This window comes from Microtus oregoni, unplaced genomic scaffold (genome assembly GCF_018167655.1).
Source record: "Microtus oregoni isolate MIOR12 unplaced genomic scaffold, Mior012 000015F_ref0000493, whole genome shotgun sequence".
Lineage (NCBI taxonomy): Eukaryota > Metazoa > Chordata > Mammalia > Rodentia > Cricetidae > Microtus > Microtus oregoni.
This window is the reverse complement of record NW_024543074.1, coordinates 48,065,610-48,085,317: the sequence shown is the minus strand read 5'-3', so window position 1 is coordinate 48,085,317 and position 19,708 is coordinate 48,065,610. Positions and strand designations below refer to the sequence as shown.

At 40.2% G+C, this 19,708-nt stretch overlaps 1 protein-coding gene across 3 annotated transcripts in view; it reads left to right on the top strand.

Annotated features, from left to right (window-relative positions):
• The window catches only part of Rnf130 (ring finger protein 130), a 106,560-nt gene that overhangs the window by 40,456 nt on the left and 46,396 nt on the right, over positions 1-19,708 (top strand). For all 3 annotated transcript variants that reach the window (XM_041664031.1, XM_041664032.1, XM_041664030.1), the window contains exon 3: positions 11,001-11,251. In XM_041664031.1, coding sequence (XP_041519965.1) covers positions 11,001-11,251 — 251 coding nt within the window. The remainder of the gene's footprint in view (positions 1-11,000; positions 11,252-19,708) is intronic.

The following is a 19,708-nucleotide window of genomic DNA, read 5'->3' as shown; positions in this document are numbered from 1 at the left end:
GATTAAAGGCGTGTGCCACCACTACCTGGCTGATACTTCCAACTTTTCTGAAAGTTAAGAATTTTTTTAAATTAGCAAGTTGGAAAATACATATATGAAAATTACATTGCGATTCCATATCTTCTCCATCAGAAACTTAACAAATAACAAGGCTGGTGAGGCTTCTGGGGGAGGTAGGATGGGAGGGAACCTTTGTGTAACCATTGGGAAGCAAATTGGTCTAGCCACTGTCGAATCAGCATGGAGGATCCTTAAAAACCAGAACTAGGACTCTTACCTGATCCAGCTGTACCACTCCTGTGAATGGATCTGAGGGCATACAAGCAGCAGTCGCGGTAGTCAGGGACAGGACCAGTCCATGTGTCCATCAGCAGATGAAGGGGTGGACAATGTGGTGTATATACAGAACGGAGGGTTTGGGGCTTTTATTGTTTTCCTTTTTTTAAGACAGAGGCTGTAACTTACGTAGCCCTTGCTGGCCTAGAATTCAGGCGACAATTTGGGGGGCTCTAGGAATGGTTTCTATAGGGAAAGAAAGCCATAAGTGGGGCTCCAGGGAAGGAGTTTTTGAATAATTGAAAAACTATTGTGTGGAAAGTAGATTTTCTTTGATTTGAACACAGCTTGAAATTGGATCTATTGACATGGTCTTCCCTTCACTGTATGCAGTGTTGTACCGTAGCGGGTGGATGAGATGTCATTTACTCCATGCTGCTTTGTCTAAGGACAGAGCCAAGAGCTATGGAGACATTTAGTTATGGGTGGGCATTTGGAAGTCTTTATTTGGGCAAAGAAGATTTTCTTTACACTTTAACTACCTGTGGTTAAAACTGGTTGCCTTGAAAAGGCTAGTATTTGTAGGCTTCCTATAATTGAATGTAACCACTCCAAAATCTTTCAGCCAGAAACTAAGATGTTTATAAATCTTTGTTCCTACCATCTCTTGGTTTTTATGACACAAAAAGACCCAGACCAAGATTACTAAGTGAGCTCACGTAGTCAAGAGGTAGTGTGAGAAGAAAAGTTGGCATTTAAGTCCTTGTCTTAGACAAGGTTACTATTGCTGTGATGAAACACCATGACCAAAACCAACTTGAAGAGGAAAAGGCTTATTTTGCTCCCAATTCCACAACACTGTTCATCATTGAAGGAAGGCAGGACAGGAACTCAAACAGGCAGGAATCTGGAGGCAGGAGGTAATGCAGAGGCCATGGAGGGGAGCTGCTTACTGGCTGGCTCCTCTTGATTTGTTCAGCCTCCTTTCTTATAGAACCCAGGACCATCAACCCAAAATGGGCTGGACACTTGTTGATATAAAACTAGCCAGCACTGTATATTGTCTCTTAGCCTTACTTGTATGAGATTGAAGAATTTCTTTTCAGAAGGGTAAAGGAGCATGGGCTTTTTGAAGATAACCTAGTCCAATATCATAGTGAATCATCAATGACCGTGGCCTTACTTGGTAGCAGCCACATTTGACTCCCCTCCAGTTTCAGTTGGTGCTGTGAGATTTTGTGGGTTTGGGTGGATGGTGCTGATGTTGTCATAACTCCACTGCAGGTGCTTTCATGCCAGTGTGCTTCGATGACAAAACTGTATTTTCCAGTGTCATGATACCCACGATCCCTCTTTGCCATAGTTTACTGCCTTGTCCCTTCCATCACACATCTTGACTCTCAGCTACTTATCCACTCATAGTTCTGATGTAATCCTGAACAACATCAGGTGAACATCCTAACCTAAATTTCTTCTAGTCCTTCAACTATTCATTTCTTCAGGGATCTGATCCCATCGCTGTTCTCCTGGCTCTTCCCACCTCACTGAACTGTCAATCTCTAGTCTCAAACTCAGTATCCTGTTTTCCGATCACTGCCTCTGCCTATTCTTCCCTCTCCTTTCATTTTGCTCTCTTGAAATTTCTAGTTTTTTAAGCACATTTTCCATCTTTTCCTAGTTTTTCTCCTTACTCCTCTATGCTATTCTCCTTAAACTAACCACTACTAGTCACTTTTAAGTTTTCTTTAAAATTGTATGTATACATTTATGTATGTATGTGTACTACATGTGTTCTTGGTGTCCTCGGAGGCCATAAAAGGGTGTTAGGTTCCCTGGAACTGGAGTTAGACATCTGTGAGCCACTGTGTGGGTACTGGAACCAAACCTGGGTCCTGTTAAGAGCTGATACATCTCTCCAGCCCCACAATCAATTGCTTTGACCAGCAATTTCATTAGGGCAAAGACTATCCAAATATGGCTCACCAGATACACTGAACCATTTGGTTCCCCAGATTCCTTGAGTGTTAGGGTGAGGAATTTGGACTTCAATTTTATAGGGAGGTAACAGCAAAGACACTTGAACAGAAGAATGACAGGACAAATCTGTGTTTTAAGAAACTAATAACAAGGCCGGGTGGTGTTGGCGCACGCCTTTGAGTTCGAGGTCAGCCTGGTCTACAAGAGCTAGTTCTAGGACAGGCTCCAAAAGCTTCAGAGAAACCTTATCCCGAAGGAAAAAAAAAAAAAGACAAAGGATGGAGGAAGGGAGGGAGGGAGGGAGAGAGAAGGAAGAGTAACAAATCTCAGCAAGAAATATATAATTGAAACAACCATCCCTTGAATTTACTAAAATTACCGCTATGCTCTCCTCTAATGCTGGAGAAAATGTACTGTCTCAAGCTTACTGAGCAAGTGCTCTGCCAAAGAGCTACACCCTTGCTGTGATGGTTTGAATGAGAATGCCCACTCATGGGTTCATACTATTTGGGAAGAATTAGGATGTGTGGTCTTCTTGGAGGAGGTGTCTCATTGGGAGAGGGCTTTGAGGTTTTAAAACACTTGCACGTTCCCAGTGTGTTCTCTGTCTCCTATGCAAGGATCAGGATGGGAACTCTCGGCTGTTCCTGCCGTCATATCTTCGCTCTGCTGTCATGGGCTCTGACCCTCTGAAGCCATAAGCCCAATTTTAAAAACTTCCTTTTCTAAGTCAGTTTGGTCATGATATTTGGATAGAGCAATAGAAGAGTAACTAAGATGACTGCCAAACATGAAAAAATAAAAAACTGCATACACTGTTAAAGACTTAAGCCAGTAGAACCATCTGTGAACATACTAGACTAATATAGGGGAAGCAAGATGGGGTTTGACTGTCCCTTGACAGATGAACAGTGTGCTGTAGGTATAGAGTTATACCTGTCATTTCAGTAGCTATTCTAGAACTTGGAAGTGATTTTTAAGACTCTTTCATTTAGCTTGTGGTGTTCTGATTAACATGTGAAAGGTCACTGGGTTCTGTAAGACTAATTCTAGTGCCATTACCAGTAACTGCCCAGTTATGGTGCTACTGAAGGAACTTACTGTGAGAGTGAGCTTCTGTAAGGGGAAGTTTGCTGAAATTGTCTGAGTTTGCATGGTGACTTGGACTTAACAGACAGATTCAACTGTTGGCCTGTTTTAAATGGAATCTTACACAGAGATGGTATTTTCTAGAAAGCAAGTAAGCCTGTAGTGTTAGTCTGCAGGTAGCTGAGTGCCTCCTGAGCGAGTAGAGAACAGTTGAAAAGGGAATGGAGTCCTACATTCTATAGTAGGATTTTGAGTTCCTCCTTTTACTTTCTATGAATAGCAAGCAACAGATAACCCATTAGCTATAGCATTTGTTACCATCTGTCATGAAATTTGCAATCAGTAACTACTGAAAAGAGAAACTTAGGTTCTAAAGGGTTATACAACTTGCTCAGATTTGAATCTTAGAACTTATTCCAGAGTCCAAAGGAGGGTAGTTCTGAGGTTTCTAATTTGGCACCTCAAAGTTGATTTTTATTGTAGGCATAATTATGGAAGTGTTATATTTTTCCATTCATCCTTTTTACTCACTGGAATATAGAATATCTGGTAGTCAGGTGCTCTGTTTTTCAGAAAGACAGATGGCTCAGTGACTGTATGGCCATTGGTGGTAGTAACTTTTGTGGTCCTGAGAACTGAGAACGTATTACACATGCTGCACTTTCCTCTGCAGCTGAGCTGTGTCCCCAGCGCCTTTAAATTTACTTACCAATTATTTACTGTTTTTGCGAAAGGACTTTACTCTGTAATTCAGGCTATCCTGGAACTCAGTGTAATCCTCCTACCTCAGCTTCTCCATGCAGAGATTATAAACATGAGCCACCAGCTGATTGTGCTGTGAGTGTTTTATTACGATTGGTTAATAAAGAAGCTGCTTTAGCCTATGGCAGGGCAGAATAGAGCTGGGCAGAAAAACTAAACTGAATGTAGAGAGAAAGAAGACAGGGTCAGGGAGATGTCATGTAGCTACTGAAAGAGAAAGACACTGGAACCTTACCAGTAGGCCACAGCCTCATAGTGATACATAGATTAATAGAAAAGGGTTACTTTAAGATGTAAGAGCTAGCTAGAAATATGCCTGAGCTATATGCCAAACAGTGTTGAAATTAATATAGTTTTTGTGTGATTATTTGGGTCTGGGCAGCTGGGAACAAAAGAGCAGTCCCCCTTTACACCCAGCTTCTTTTTAACTACTTTATTATTGCTTTTGGAGACAGTCTTGGATATCCAGGCTGGCCTCATAACAGGTGTAGCTGAGGATGACCCTTCTATCTCCTGAGTACTGGGGTTACAAACATGAACCATCACGCCCGATTTTTGTGTGGTACTAGGAATCAAACCCTGGGCTTTGTGCATGCTAGGCAAGCACTCTACCAGCTGAGCCACACCTTAACCCCCCTTTTTTATTTTATTTTGAGACAATGTCTTATTAAGTCCACCAAGTTTCCCTTGAACTTGCTAGCCTCTTGCCTCGCCTCCTGAGGTGTACAACACCAGTCCCAACTTCTTTCTATGTTTACATGGGAGTGGGGAAGATGAATAGAAAATATTGTAAATGCCTCTAAGGACAGAATCACTTCTGGAGATTAGAAAATAACAGTTTGGTAGATATCATTATAGTAATTATTTCATCAGTGGATGCTGTGAGCATTGAGTAAAAGCTTTTTGAGACTCTGGCTATTCACAGGATCAGAAAGTATCACTCTACAGATTGCTTATTAATTAATAGAAATACATTTATTTATAATAAAATCTGGAAGGTACTAGTTATTCAAGTCATAAAGTTTGCCATCAGTAATAAAAGTAAAACCACTATTTGCTTCCTGAGGTGACTCCCTGGAGAGGGAGGGAGGAAAGGAAGGAGGAATTACCTCATAGTTCTCATACCAACAATAAAAGGACATCGATCAGGAACTGATCAAATGAGCACAAATAGAAAGGCATTTTCAAAATATCTGCCTTAGACTCTTCAGAAAGGGCAGTACTCTTCAGAAAGACAGCTTGGTGATTCACACCTGTAGTCCCATTGCTAGAGGTGGAAACAGGAGTTTCACCACTACAGCGGGAGTATCATGGCCATGAGGTGGTCTTCAGCTGTAGCAGGTTTTGAGGCCACCTTGAACTACATAAGGAAGGCCTTGTCTTGAAAAAGAAAAACAGGAATGGCGAGACCCAAAAGCACTTCCCACCAAGCCTAGCAACCTAAGTTTTGTCCCTTGGGGTCCACTTAGTAGGAGAGAACTAACTCCTGCAAATTTTCCTCTCACCCCAGATGCATCATGGCACATTTACACACACAAATACAATGAATAAATAAAATCTATATATTTTTAAGTCAGTTTCATGAACAGTAAACTAAAATAATTAAGAAACTATTTAAGGTCAAAGGAAACTATAATGAGACAAGATACCCAGGTATGGTATTCACAGCCCTTGTTTGAATTACTAGGCTGAATCAGAATATTTGAATATGAAGTATATTAGACACTATATTATTTTATCAGAAGTAATTTTAGTAGAATTAGTTAATTGTGAGCATCTGAATTAACCTTATTTTAGTAGAAATTGCTGAATTATTAAAGATTGTAATGTCCTGTTGGTTGTAATCTACTCTCAATTTGTCCAGCCAAAAGAAACAGATGTAGAAAAGCCAAAGTGTTTCCTGTTTGCAAACCTAAACAAAGGGTACATAAATGTTCCCATAGTGTTGAAACTGTTCCTTATAGTACGGGGGCTGGGGAGATGGCTCAGCAGTTAAGAATACTGGCTGATCTTCCAGAAGACCAGCACCCACATGGCAGCTCACAACTGTTCTAGACACCCTCACACAGACATAACTAGTTCTAGACACCCTCACACAGACATACATACAAGCAAAATACAATACATATAGAATAAAAATAATAAAATATGAAGAAAAAAGAAAAATTCTCAGAATAAAAAGGGGAAGAAAAGAAATGCTAATTCAAATAGCCACACTAACATACTAAAAGAAAAAATTGGAGGGCTGGAGAGATGGCCTAGTAGTTAAGAATGCTTGCTGCTCTTCCAGAGGACCTGAGTTCAATTCCCAGGACCTATATCGGGCAGCACACAAACACCTTTAACTCTAGCTCCAGGGAATCCAATGCACTCGTACCAGCATACACATGGCACAGATATACAAACATATACATAAATATAAAATTAAGTAATTAAAAAATAAAATGAAGAAAGTTTCTTTAAGTAACTAAAAGCAAGGATCATAATAGTCTCATTTCATTGTCATCTATAAGAAATTAATACTATCTGTGGAGGTTTGACTTAGAAAGTCCTCCATAGGCACATATATTTAAGCACTTGGTCCCTGGCCAGTGGTGACATTTAGGGATATTTTGGAGGTGTGGCTTTGTTGGAGGAGGTATTTGTGGAGGCCAGCTTTGAGAGTTTAAAGACTCCCAGCATTTTCTGTTGCTCTCTCAGCTTACTGCTTGCAGGTCAAGATATGAGGCTGGAGAGATGACTCAGAAGTTCAGAGCACATTCTACTCTTGGAGAGGACTTGAGTTTGGTTCCCAGCACCCACATCAGGTCTCTCACAACTGCTTGTGACCCCAGCTCCAGGGGATCTGATGACCTTTCCTGGCCTCTGCAGGCAACTGTAACTTACAAACAAACCCACACACATAAGCACATACTTGAAATTAAATTAACAATTTTCTTATAAAATGTGTTTTTTATAATTATTATTAAAAATTTCCACCTCCTCCCTTCCTCCCATTTCCCTCCCCCATCCCCCCCACTTCCCCTACCCCTCCCTCTCCAGTCCAAATTAACAATTTTTTTTAAAAAGAAGGTGTGAGCTCTTAGCATCCAGTTCCTGCTGTCATACTTACTGTTTGCTACCATGTTTCCCTGCTATGACGGACTCCTTCCCTCTGATCTATAAACCAAGTAAACCCTTCCTTCTGTAAATTGCCTTGGTCATGGTGTTTTATCACAGTAAGAAAAGTAATACATAGGTACCTGATTGTTAAAATGCATGGAATTCCAAAGCTTTGTCTTGGTGTTGCAGAACATAGGCATAGTGGTGGACGTAACAAATATTTTATGTCTGCTTAAATGCTTTCGTCTTTCTAGTTAATGAATCCTTCTTTCCTACCAATCACTGCTGTTCTAATTCTGATTTAATCCTGAGTGTTAAAATTTCTCTGTCATCATCCCTTCTGAATCTGGATCAATACTCCCAAGATCTTTTTTTGTTTTGTGTTTAAGGTTTACTTACCCCTTTTTGTATATGTGTGTGTACCTGCATGAGTCTATGTGCACCTCGTGTGCAAGAGCTCTCGAAGGCCAGAAGTGTGTCAGTTCTCCTTAGGATTGGAATTACGAGCTGCCATGTGAGTGCTGGGCACCAGACCCTCTCCTTTGCGAGAACAGCCAGTGCTCTTAACCATTGAGTCATCTCTTTAGCCTCCATCCCCAAATGTTTAAGTGTCTGAGCCGTCTTAGATTCTTTGAGCCCAACTCAGCTGCAAGTGTTGGAGAGAGGGGGTCTGCAGTGTACTGTATTAGCATCTGAGTGTGCAGCTGGGACTTTTTATTTGATCTTTTTCAGTCTCCTTTGCCAGCCCTCCCCAGTCTCTTCCTTGTGCTAGGATAATAAGGCTATACCAAGATTCAGTCACTCTTGCCCTCCTGAGAGTCGGTGTACTTTTCATGTTAGTTAAGATCAGGTAATTTCTTTATCGCTTAAGAAGTGAAAGAAATGCCCTTCAACGGAAGAATGGATGAAGAAAGTATGGAATATATACATATTAGAGTATTACTCAGCAGTAAAAAACAAGGACTTCTTGAATTTTGCATACAAATGGATGGAAATAGAAAACACTATCCTGAGTGAGGTAAGCCAGACCCAAAAAGAGGAACATGGGATGTACTCACTCATATTTGGTTTCTAGCCATAAATAAAGGACATTGAGCCTATAATTCATGTTCCTAGAGAAGCTAAATAAGGTGAATCCAAAGACAAACACATAGGCATCCTCAGGAATATTAACCTTCATCAGGCGATGAAAGGAGACAGAGACAGAGACCCACACGGGAGCACCAGACAGAAATCTCAAGGTCCAAATCAGGAGCAGAAGGAGACGGAGCACGAGCAAGGAACTCAGGACCACGAGGGGTGCACCCACACACTAAGACAATGGGGATGTTCTATTGGGATCTCACCAAGGCCAGCTGGCCTAGGTCTGAAAAAGCATGGGATAAATCCGGACTAGCTGAACATAGCGGACAATGAGGAATACTGAGAATTCAAGAACAATTGCAGTGGGTTTTTGATCCTACTGCACGTACTGGCTTTGTGGGAGCCTAGGCAGTTTGAATGCTCACCTTACGAGACCTGGATAGAGGTGGGCAGTCCTTGGGCTTCCCACAGGTCAGGGAAGGAACCCTGATTGCTCTTCGAGCAGATGAGGGGGGGGGACTTGGTCGGGGGAGGGGGAGGGAAATGGGAAGCGGTTGTGGGGACGAGGCAGAAATCCTTAATAAATAAATAAATTTAAAAAATAATAATAAAAAAAAAGAAGTGAAAGAAAAATAAAAATTAAAAGAAGTGAAAGAAAACCTTGATCATGGTATGTGCTCAGTGAATATTGACTGGTGTTGAACTAATTAAATGTTTCTTTCCCAAACAGCTCTTCTATTGAGAATAGTTGACTCGTCCATTTAGTGTTTGCTTAAATGAAATTACTGGACTGGTTCCTTTGGCTAACTGTGCAGCTCTCCCCACTACTTTTCCAGCTTGAGTCTTCAAGAGGGAGCCTCAGAACTGATTTCTAGAACCAATTGTACTTGGTGTGATTATAAAGCAATGAGACTGATTGTCATATGTCGTTTGTGGGATCCGTCTCAGTTACTTTATAGCCATACCTGGTATTCTACACCACAGATTATGCCTGTTGATCAACATTGTAAAAGCACAAACTTAAGGTTTTTAGATGTAAATTTAAACTGGTTTAGCATTATTTTATGATTTTTTTCTTTAGCTTATTGACCAGAGGCAGGTATTAATAATGCTAACTTTAATTTTGCAGTTTTGTTTTTGTTTATAGTTTTTAAGTAAAAAAACTGATAAACTACTGCTCTGATAAAATGACTAAAACAGTTTTAAATACAATGCTACATGAATATATATTCCATTGTACCATATTTTTCTTAAAACTTTTGTTATTGAGTTTCTGTTACATATCATCTTGACTGCTAAACAAAACCAAATAAATGTCTTTAATATTTATCAAAGGAGCCTTCAAAAGGTCAAATTTTGATGTACTCTTCTTGTTTTTAGGGGGTATTTTCTATTTAGATATATAACCTTTCTTCGTATTCATGTAAGTGGTTATAATTTTCTTTTTCCCCAAAATAAATGGGAAGCCTAGCCTCTAGTCTTTTTCTGGGTTCTTTGGAAAAGATATATTATAAAAGTTGCATGTTGTGGCCAGGCAGTGGTGGTGCACACCTTTAATCCCAGTACTCTGGAAGCAGAGGCAGGAGGATCTCTTGAGTTTTGAGGCCAACCTGGTCTACAGAGTTCCAGGACAGCCAAAATTGTTGTACAAAGAAACCCTGTCTTGGGGTGGCGGGAGGGAGTTGCATGTTGTGACACTTAACTTTCCCTTAGGAAAGGACAGCTGCTGATAGTTGCATGTGGTAGAGAAGCTTCCCCTGCCTCCTTAAATTAAGTAGAAAACTATTCCCTACCAGAGGACAAAAGGGATAGTGACCTGTGCTGTCCTCAGGGGAGTGGTTGCTTGCTTTGACTTATTTCTGCCCCCTGGAACCATATAAGAATAGGGCTTAGAAAAACAACTGAACCATCCTTGTAGTTAATTTACAGAATTTGTGCCTGTGGGCAGACCTCTGAACAGCTATTAGAAGCTGAAGCTTTGGGTTCCATTCTGATGCTAGTCCAGAAATTTGAAACTTGGACCTGCCTAGAGGACTTGAGTGCACTGCACATGGTTAGATGTGATGGGACTGACACAGAATATTCAAGTTTGAGGCCAGCCTGGGCAACATGAGATGCTGTCTCCAAATTGTGTAGGGAAAATCTTGAGTTTGAGATCCAGACGGGCTGTGGAAAGAGCTTGATTACAGTTAGTTCTAGACAGAAAACCAAGGTTAGTTTCAAATGTTACCAATAAAAGATGTTGCCATTTGGTACTGCAAGTCACTGTAGCCAAGCATGTGTCCTAAGACATGTGCTTCTATATATTCCCTGTTGTACACACAGTTGTTGCTCAGCAATGCGTGTGAGAAGCACCTATCTATGCCATAAGTGACAGCACTTTTCTCAAGATCTTTTATACTGTAACCCATCCTGATTAAGTCACAGGTGGCTGGCTTCATGTTTCTCAGTGCAGCTGTAAGGCAGGTCATGAATTAGTAAGACTGCAGTGTTTTATGCCTTACCTACTTGTCTGGAGTACTGCATATGTTCCCACTCCTGTGTGTGTGCACACCTGCAGCCTCATGTCAGCTGAACAGTGGAGTCTGCAAACCTTTCTCTTTAGCAGAAGTTGTGTTAATTTCTCCAGGGAACATATATGTGTATTAATTTGATGAAATTCTATGAATTTCAGCTGTCACTTGAGTCTGTGTGTTTGTTTTACATTACAGGCACGGGAGATATTATTGCTGTCATGATAACAGAATTGAGGGGTAAAGATATTTTGAGTTATCTGGAGAAAAACATCTCTGTACAAATGACAATAGCTGTTGGAACTCGAATGCCGCCAAAGAACTTCAGCCGTGGCTCTCTAGTCTTCGTGTCAATATCCTTTATTGTTTTGATGATTATTTCTTCAGCGTGGCTCATATTCTACTTCATTCAGAAGATCAGGTACACAAATGCTCGCGACAGGAACCAGGTGAGCTAACCAGTACTCTAAACAGCCATAATCCATGAGGATCCTGTGATCATACATCTTAAATGCTTCTTTATATAATGTATTTAAAACAAAACCAATAACAAAAACATGTCAGGGCGGTGGTACACACCTGTAATCCCTGCCCTCGGGAGTTGGAGGCCATCTGGGCCATACAGTGAGTTTCAGGCCAGTCTGAGCTAAACTCCATTTCAGTTTTTAAAAAAAAGAAGAAGAAAGTGTTGTTTCACATAAACACAGTATAGTTATCAAAGTCAGAAAAATGAACTTTTTTAGATACATTTCTTAACCAATAGGCTCTCTCAGATTCTCCAGCACTGCTCAGATATATCCTTGATAGCAAAGAAATCCCAGGTTGCTTAGGTAAGAATATAGGTTACATTTGATTGTGCTGTCTTTTTACTCTGTTTCCTGATGCTGACATCTCAGAAGAGCACAGGTCAGGTGTTTTGTACTTGTCAGTGTGGCGTGTTTCATGGTTCCATCCAGGTTGTCTGCATTTTGTCAGTATCACCAACTCTTTTTAAGCTTTAGGGTAATGGTAGCCTTGCTCTGATCTGTCAGAAGCAGTAGAGACCCACTTCCCCAGATCTTCTAACTGTAGGAAGATCACAGCACAGGTACACTGCTGTTACTGAGTCCACTAATGTCTGCAGAGCTGTCCTGTTTGGTTTGTGTTCATGCATGTGCATGTGTGTGCTTCTGCTCAACTCTGAGTCCACTAATGTCTGCAGAGCTGTCCTGTTTGGTTTGTGTTCATGCATGTGCATGTGTGTGCTTCTGTTCAACTCCATCACATGCAGATTCATGAACTCACCATGGTCAAGCCATAAGGAAAAGGTCATCTGCTGTCTCATAGCCAGAGACTCCTTCTTCCCCTAACCCTTCACCACCACTAACCTGTTCCCCATCTCTGGTGTTGTCATTTCAAGAATGTTCTATAGCCAGGTGGTAGTGGTGTGTGCACTTGGGAAATGCAGTTGGGAGACAGAGGCAGATGGATTTTGGTAAGTTCAAGGCCTGCCTGGTCTACAGAGAACTAGTTCCGGGACAACTAGAGCTATGCAAAGAAACCCTGTCTTGAAAAAAAAATGATGTATAGACTTTACCTGGAGAGCTGGGTTTCTTCATCTTCACTCAGCATAGTTCCAGGAAGTCCTTACAAACTGTATACATCAGTAGCTCTTTTTATTGGTGAGTAGTATTCAATGGTGTGGATGTACTATAATTTACTTAGCCATTCACTTATTGAAGGATACCTGAATTATTTTCAGTTTGGGGGTATAATAAAATAGCTATGAATATTCACGAACAGGTTTCTATCTGACCATGAGTTTTCATTTCCTTGTAATAAAAAGAACTTCTGAACACAATGTAAGTAAATGTCTAGTTTATGTTTTTTTCTTGTTGTTTTTTTTTTTCAAGACAGGGTTTCTCTGTGTAGCCCTGGCTCTCCTGAAACTCACTCTGTAGACCAGGCTGGCCTCCAACTCACAGAGATCCATCTGCCTCTGCCTTCCGAGTTCTGGGATTAAAGATGTGTACCGGTATTTTAAAAAAAAAAAAAAATGTCCTTTTCCAAAGTGGCTTCATTATTTTACATTCCTGCCGGTAGTGTGTGACTAGTTCAGTTCCTCCATGTCTAGACAACATTGGTATACGTTTCTTTTGCTATTATAATGTGCATTTCTCCAGTGGTCATAATTGAACATCTTGCATGCATGCATATGTGTTCTGTGTAAGCATATCGTGCATATGTGTTGAAGCCAGAGGTCAGAATTGAGTATGCTGGGGCTACAGATGTGTCCCACTGCACCCAGGCTTTGGATGCTGAAATGCAGATGCAGGTCCTCATGCTTATATAGCCGACACTATGCTGGCAGCCATTACCCCGCCCTGATCATTTTTTCAAGTGCTTCATTGAAATGGCCACTTAAGTCTCCTGCCCATTTTTTTCTGAATTGTATTTTACTGTTGAGGATTTTTTAAATATATTTTATTTATTTATGTTTTATATGTTTGCCCAGATGCATGTCTGTGCACCACATGGATACAATTGCCCAAGGAAACCAGAGAGGGTGTCAGATTCTCTGGGACTGGTGTTACAGGCAGTTGTGAACCACATGGGTGCTAGGAATCAAACTGAAGTTTTCTGCAAGAGCAACTAGTGTTCTTAACCACCGAGTCATCTCCAGCTCCTTGCTGTTGAGTTTTTAAACTCTCTGTAGTGTAGATATGGTATTGCTTTGACAGTCATGTGCCTTGCAGGTGCTTTTTTCCTCATCTGCAGTTTGTCTATTCAGCTACTTAACAGTCTTGGAAAACAAATGGTTGGGGTTTTTTTGATAAGGTTTAATTTGGAATTTCCCCTTGAAATTGTATGTAAAAAGCTCTTTGTTTCACAAAGATTTCCTCCTTTCCTCTAAATGTTTAAAGTATTTATTACATTTTAGAGTTAAGTCTACAGTTCATTTGTCTGAAGCAGTTTCTTTTCTTTTCTTTTTTTTTTTTTTTTTTTCGAGACAGGGTTTCTTTGTGGCTTTGGAGCCTGTCCTGGAACTAGCTCTGTAGACCAGACTGGTCTCGAACTCTCGAACTCACAGAGATCCGCCTGCCTCTGCCTCCCGAGTGCTGGGATTAATGGGCGTGCGCCACCATCGCCCGGCTCAGCAGTTTCTTTTCTAATGCAAGTATCTTGTGCTATAAATTTCTGACAGCACTTCTAATGAAGTACTAAAGCTATAGTTCTGCCTCATAGGTTCTGACATGTGCTTACATTCAGTTCTGTATTCTCCTGCCTCCAGCCCCAAGTGCTGGGATGGCAGACATACACCAGCACACCCAGCCTTCTTCTTCAACCTGTGTATTAAGAAGTGCTTCCTTTCCGGTTGTTTAGGGAATCTGCTGTGAAGTAGTGCTAATGATACCTATTTGCTTACGTTATGATCAGAGAAATACTGTTTTCGGTTCTTTTCTAATTCTTAGACTTGGTTATGACCCTAGGTATGGTTAATCATGGTGCTTAATGTATGCAGAAGAACATGTGTGTTCTGCCGTTGGTGGCATGTACTAGAGGTATGTGAGGTCAGTGCACTCAACTTGCTCCTTTGAGCAGCTAGGTCTGGGAGATCACCTTCTCTCACTGAGTTCAAGAAGGGCCATGTTGGGGGGAAGAGTAATGTTTCCTCTTTGACATTTGACTAAAATAGAGCAGACAATGCTCTGGAGGTTTTCTGACATAAGTCCCCTCTTTTCCAGATATTTTTGTTAGGACAAACAGGTTTTCTCTTGACTTAGCCTATTCTGGGCTGAAGACTTCTGCAGCACATTGTTGGGAATCGGTGGGGCTGGGTAGTAAGGGAGCCCAGAGAGCTCAGCACCCAGTGTTCATTTAAGGCCAAGGCTCTTGGCAGCCCTTCCTCTTTCCTTGGAATGATAGTATATGCTAGCTTTAAAAAAAAATTGAAGATGAGTTTGTTATTATTAAATACCTTATGAATTATAAATATCATTAAATGCCACATGGAACACCAAAAGGTAAGATAATCAGGAGTTCTTCTGAAAACATTTTAATCAGGAAGCCAATGATAATGTGAGAGCTGAATGGGGCATATCCAGAGGGCTTTGAGATGCTCGTGGTTGTCCTAGGAGCCTGGTGTCTGATGATCAGGCAATTAGCACCCTCGGTGGGGCCTGTATGTAATGAAGGAGTAAAAAATTCACCATCTGGCACTGGCCACAAAGGGCGCTTGTTTCTTAGCATTTGTTGCAGTTCCCTTCATAGCGTCCCTCTCCAGACGATACTTGAGTGGAAAGTGATGTTCTGACCTTTTTTCCTCCTTCCATTTTCCCTGAGGTTGAGAAATGCTTGATGAAATTTTTATGTGGCTTAAAAAGCTTAGCTTATTAAAGTTTAATGTGAAGGTGGCAGCAGCTCAATTGGTTAGAACCTTAGGCTATTAAAAAGAAGAAGAAGAAAAAAAAGACTGGGGAGAAAAAGAAGCCTGAACTATTAGCAAGAAAAAAAAAAGCTGAGTTGAAAGGAAAACTGAAATGTTCCTTACAAAATTCTATCTTGATGCTAGTTCACCTTTGAATTTACTGCTAAGTCTGTAGTGTGTCTTCCTGAAAAACTGTCAAAATACTTAAAATTTTGTGTGACTAATAATAACAAGGTGGATTGTTTACTGTGTGTATGTACACATACACAGACACACACACACCCTACTACATGCATGTGGAGGTCAGAAGACAACTGTCAGGAGTTGGTTCTCTCCTCTACCATGGGTTCTAGGGATTGAACTCATATTGTCGGGCTTGTACAACAGGCACCTTTATCCACTAACTCACCAGCCCAGCTTAGACCTTTGAAACATTGAGTGGGAGTTATTTTACACAAAACAGTAATGTCTGGTACTATATTGAAAAAGTTCATGACGATTTTGAGAGTTGTAAAATTTTCCTTTTTGTTTTGTTTTTTGTTTTTCAAGACCAGGCTGGCCTCAAACACTCAGAGAGATCCACCTGCCTCTGCCTCCCGAGTGCTGGGATTAAAAGCGTGTGCACCACTATCGTCCAGTGAGAGTTGTAAATTTTTAAAACAATTCCATGATTAATATTGTACCCTTGTATTAAACCTTTAGTCACTGTGACAGAATAGCTGATACAAACAAGGGAAGAGGAAGATTTTTGGCTCACTGCTTCAGAGGGTTGGGTTTTTTTGTTTTGTTTTGTTTGTTTTGTTTTTTATTTTTGAGACAGGGTTTCTCCGTAGCTTTTGGTTCCTGTCCTGGAACTAGCTCTTGTAGACCAGGCTGGCCTCGAACTCACAGAGATCCCCCTGCCTCTGCCTCCTGAGTGCTGGGATTAAAGGCATTTGCCACCACTGCCCGGCTTGCTTCAGAGGTTTAAGTCCATGGTCACCAGGTTCCATGTCCTTTAGGCCTATGACAGAGAAGAAACATGGAGGAAGGACCTGGCAGGGAAAAGCTACTCACATCATGGCAGCCAGGAAGCAAAGAGGAGAGACGGGACGGGGCATGGACAGGATACACTTCAAGTATGTGTAGTGCTATACATGCTTAGAGACTGAAAAAGCAGATACTCGAGGTTATCCTTGTCTATATAGTGAGTTTGAGACCAGCCTGGGCTATGTGAGACTTTATCCAAAAGAAGAGAAAAAATAGATACCCTTCAACTCCTAGGGGCCTGCTTCCTCCAATTAGGCCCTGCCTCCTACAATCTCACCATCCCCGAACAGTCTGCTCGGATTCCATTCCATCAGTGAACTGTGTGAACAACTGTTAAAACCAGAGCCTTAATCACCTCATGCTCTGTGGAGATGCATCGTAGGCACCCAGCAGTGTGCAGTACTCATTTCCTAGGCATCTCAGTCCACTCGGGTTGTCAGAATTAAACAGCAGGCTTTAATCCTAAAGCAGTCAAATTTAATTTCTAAAGCAGTAAAATAAAATTATTTTAATATTGAAGAATAAGTCAGATATAATTTTTCACAAGCTAACAGCCTCCTAAGTTTAAAATAATTTCTTGGGAAATTTTCTTTGAAGATGCATATAAATTATAAAGTATTTAAACTTGTAAATGCTTTAATATTTCTTGCTTTAATATGTATATGCATGAGGTGTAGTGAGGAGTTGCAACCCTCTATCAATGAGGTAGTGATGTTTGAGCTGAATATCATTTCAAAGAATAAGAAAGGCTTCATCAGACATACTGAAGGGAAATTTCAGGCAAGTGTGCAACTGTAGGTTTCTCTCCCGCCCTCTAGTTTCCAAATAATCACTCAGAGGCCTATATTAATTATAAATGTTTGGCCGATGACCTAGACTTATTACTAGCTTGCTCTTATATTTAAATTAAACCATATTTCTCATCTGTGTTTTGCCACGTGGTTCATGGCTTGTTAAACTTATTTTTACATGTCTTACTTCCTCTGTGACTGGCTGGCGTCTCCCAGACTCCTCCCTTTTCCTGTATTTCTGCTTGGATTTCCCACCTGGCTCTATCCTGCCTTGTCATAGACCAAATTAGTTTCATTTATCAACCAGTATAAGAGAGAAACACATATAGCATACAGAAAGACATTTCCCTCAGCATTTCCCTCTTTCTGTCTAATCAGAAAGGAAGCTTTTTACTTTAACATAGTAAAATTACATAAAACAAAACAGCAAGCAAGAATCAGTTACAATATCCAGTCTATTATATTTGACAAAATTAAGGAAAATGTCATCTATTCTATGTTTGTGAGCCTAAAGTTTCATATCTATCTTTTACTGTGACTAATGAAAACTATAACTATCTAGTCTTCAACTCCATCAAAGACCCCAGAGGATAAATTACCTGAATAAACAGCAAGTGTGCATTTGAAGCAACTTCCAAAACTTTAGAAATGACAAAGACATCTGCCTGCCTGGACAGTCACCCAAAGTTTTTCTATAACATTGGGGCACCCATCTTCAGCCTACAGGCCCAGAATATCTGGCAGACTTTTCAGTGAAGCAGAAAATGTGAAGGACTGTCTTACCTGTATTATCAAAGTTCATCAATCACTTTCCTCTGTGTACTGCAGAATGTCTGGCAGTTTCTTCTGAGAAGCTGGAACCTGAAGGACCATCCCACTTTGTTTTTGCAAAGTTTAGCAGTCACTTTTCTGTGGGGCCTGAATGTCCAGTTTGTACAGCATACTGTCAAGCAGTCCAGGAAAGAATAGTTTCTTGCCCAAATGGCTAACCTTGTAACACTGAAAGTAAACTCCATAATGAATTTCTTTGATGCCCATCATCTTCTTTGAAGTAATTAGTGCTGCCTAGAGCAAACGTGTTTCACTTTCAAGAAAAGTCTAAGTTCTTTTTCTGTTTGTTTGTTTTTTGTTTGTTTTTATTTTTTATTTTTTGTGGGTGTTTTTAGTCTAAGTTCTTAAAACATTTTAAATGCCATATTCTGTAAGTCTTTGAAGTGTTTGAAGATTACTTAACTGAAATATATTTTTGTATACCTAACATATGCCTATAAATTTGACTATTATAGATGACTATTAATTTGTATTTTAATTATATATTACATTTTTTAATTAGCTGCATAAACATACCTTAAAAGGACAATACATACAGTATAACAAAATTGACCTTAAATTTATATCAATAAATTAAAATTCATATCAGTTAAACTATTTTGAGATTAACAGTTGTTTTTTGAATAAAAGTAGATTCAATAATCTACCCTTTTCTCCCATCATAACCACATCATACATTTCTACATCATGTCTTCCTTTCTTCTTTCAAAAAGAGATTGACTATGACCAATAACAATTTATAACCAACCCCTTTGAATGAAAACAAACATATATAAACAATATTTTGGAAATTTGGGCATAGTTCTCTAGACTACTTCATGCTGATTGGTGTTGCTGATAATCTTATGGGAATCCTGAGAAAATTTGATATAATGGCCAAGTCCTGGGAAGACCAGTTATAACCTTTGCTGATAGATAATCACCTGTAAAGGTTCAGGAAGTCTCCCTTGATCAAATCTGGTCCATCTTAACCTGGGACAAATCCTGTTTTGTTTCCTGTGAAAACAAAAGCAAAACCAGTTCTCCAAAGCAATGCATCTTTTTAAGGTCCATTTTACAAATACATTTTTCTGTTCTAAAGTTAAGACATTTTTAAAATACTTAGATTGGTATATTTTATCAATCTCTCTTTCAATCCCATGTCTCCCAGCAACTGTTTCTTGCCTGTCAGCCATCAAAAAATGTAAAATCAACACAGGATTCAGACTCCCTGTGTATTTTCCATTTCTATGTGACTTATCTTTTGTTATTTTATTTCTCTGTTTAAAGACTTTATCATATTATTTTTGAATTATTTATTCCTTTCTATAACTGCCAATACCCTTTTATTTCTTTCTTAAGCCTATGCACATTATAAAACATATTGCAACCTTTTTAGAGGTTTTACAGTCTGGACCTCTTTTACTGTGTATCTTTTAGCCTTTTTTTGACCATGTTAACAAACCTTTAAACTGCTAAGCAGTGTGGACCTCTGCCTCCAGCCTTGGCAACTTGCTCTGCCCACTTCTTAGGTCCTGAAAGTCTAGCCTAAAGCTCATGCCCAGTCAGAGGTTAATGACCGAGAACTAGAATCCCAATGCTTTCGCTGTAGCAGGCATTTTTACTTAGTTTTTTTTTTTTTTTTGATTTTTCGAGACAGGGTTTCTCCGTAGCTTTTGGTTCCTGTCCTGGAACTAGCTCTTGTAGACCAGGCTGGCCTCGAACTCACAGAGATCCGCCTGCCTCTGCCTCCCGAGTGCTGGGATTAAAGGCGTGCACCACCACCGCCCGGCTTTACTTAGTTTTTTGTTCCTACTTAATGTACTAGCTACTCAAGGACTCACTGTCCCGCAGAAACTCTTATAGGG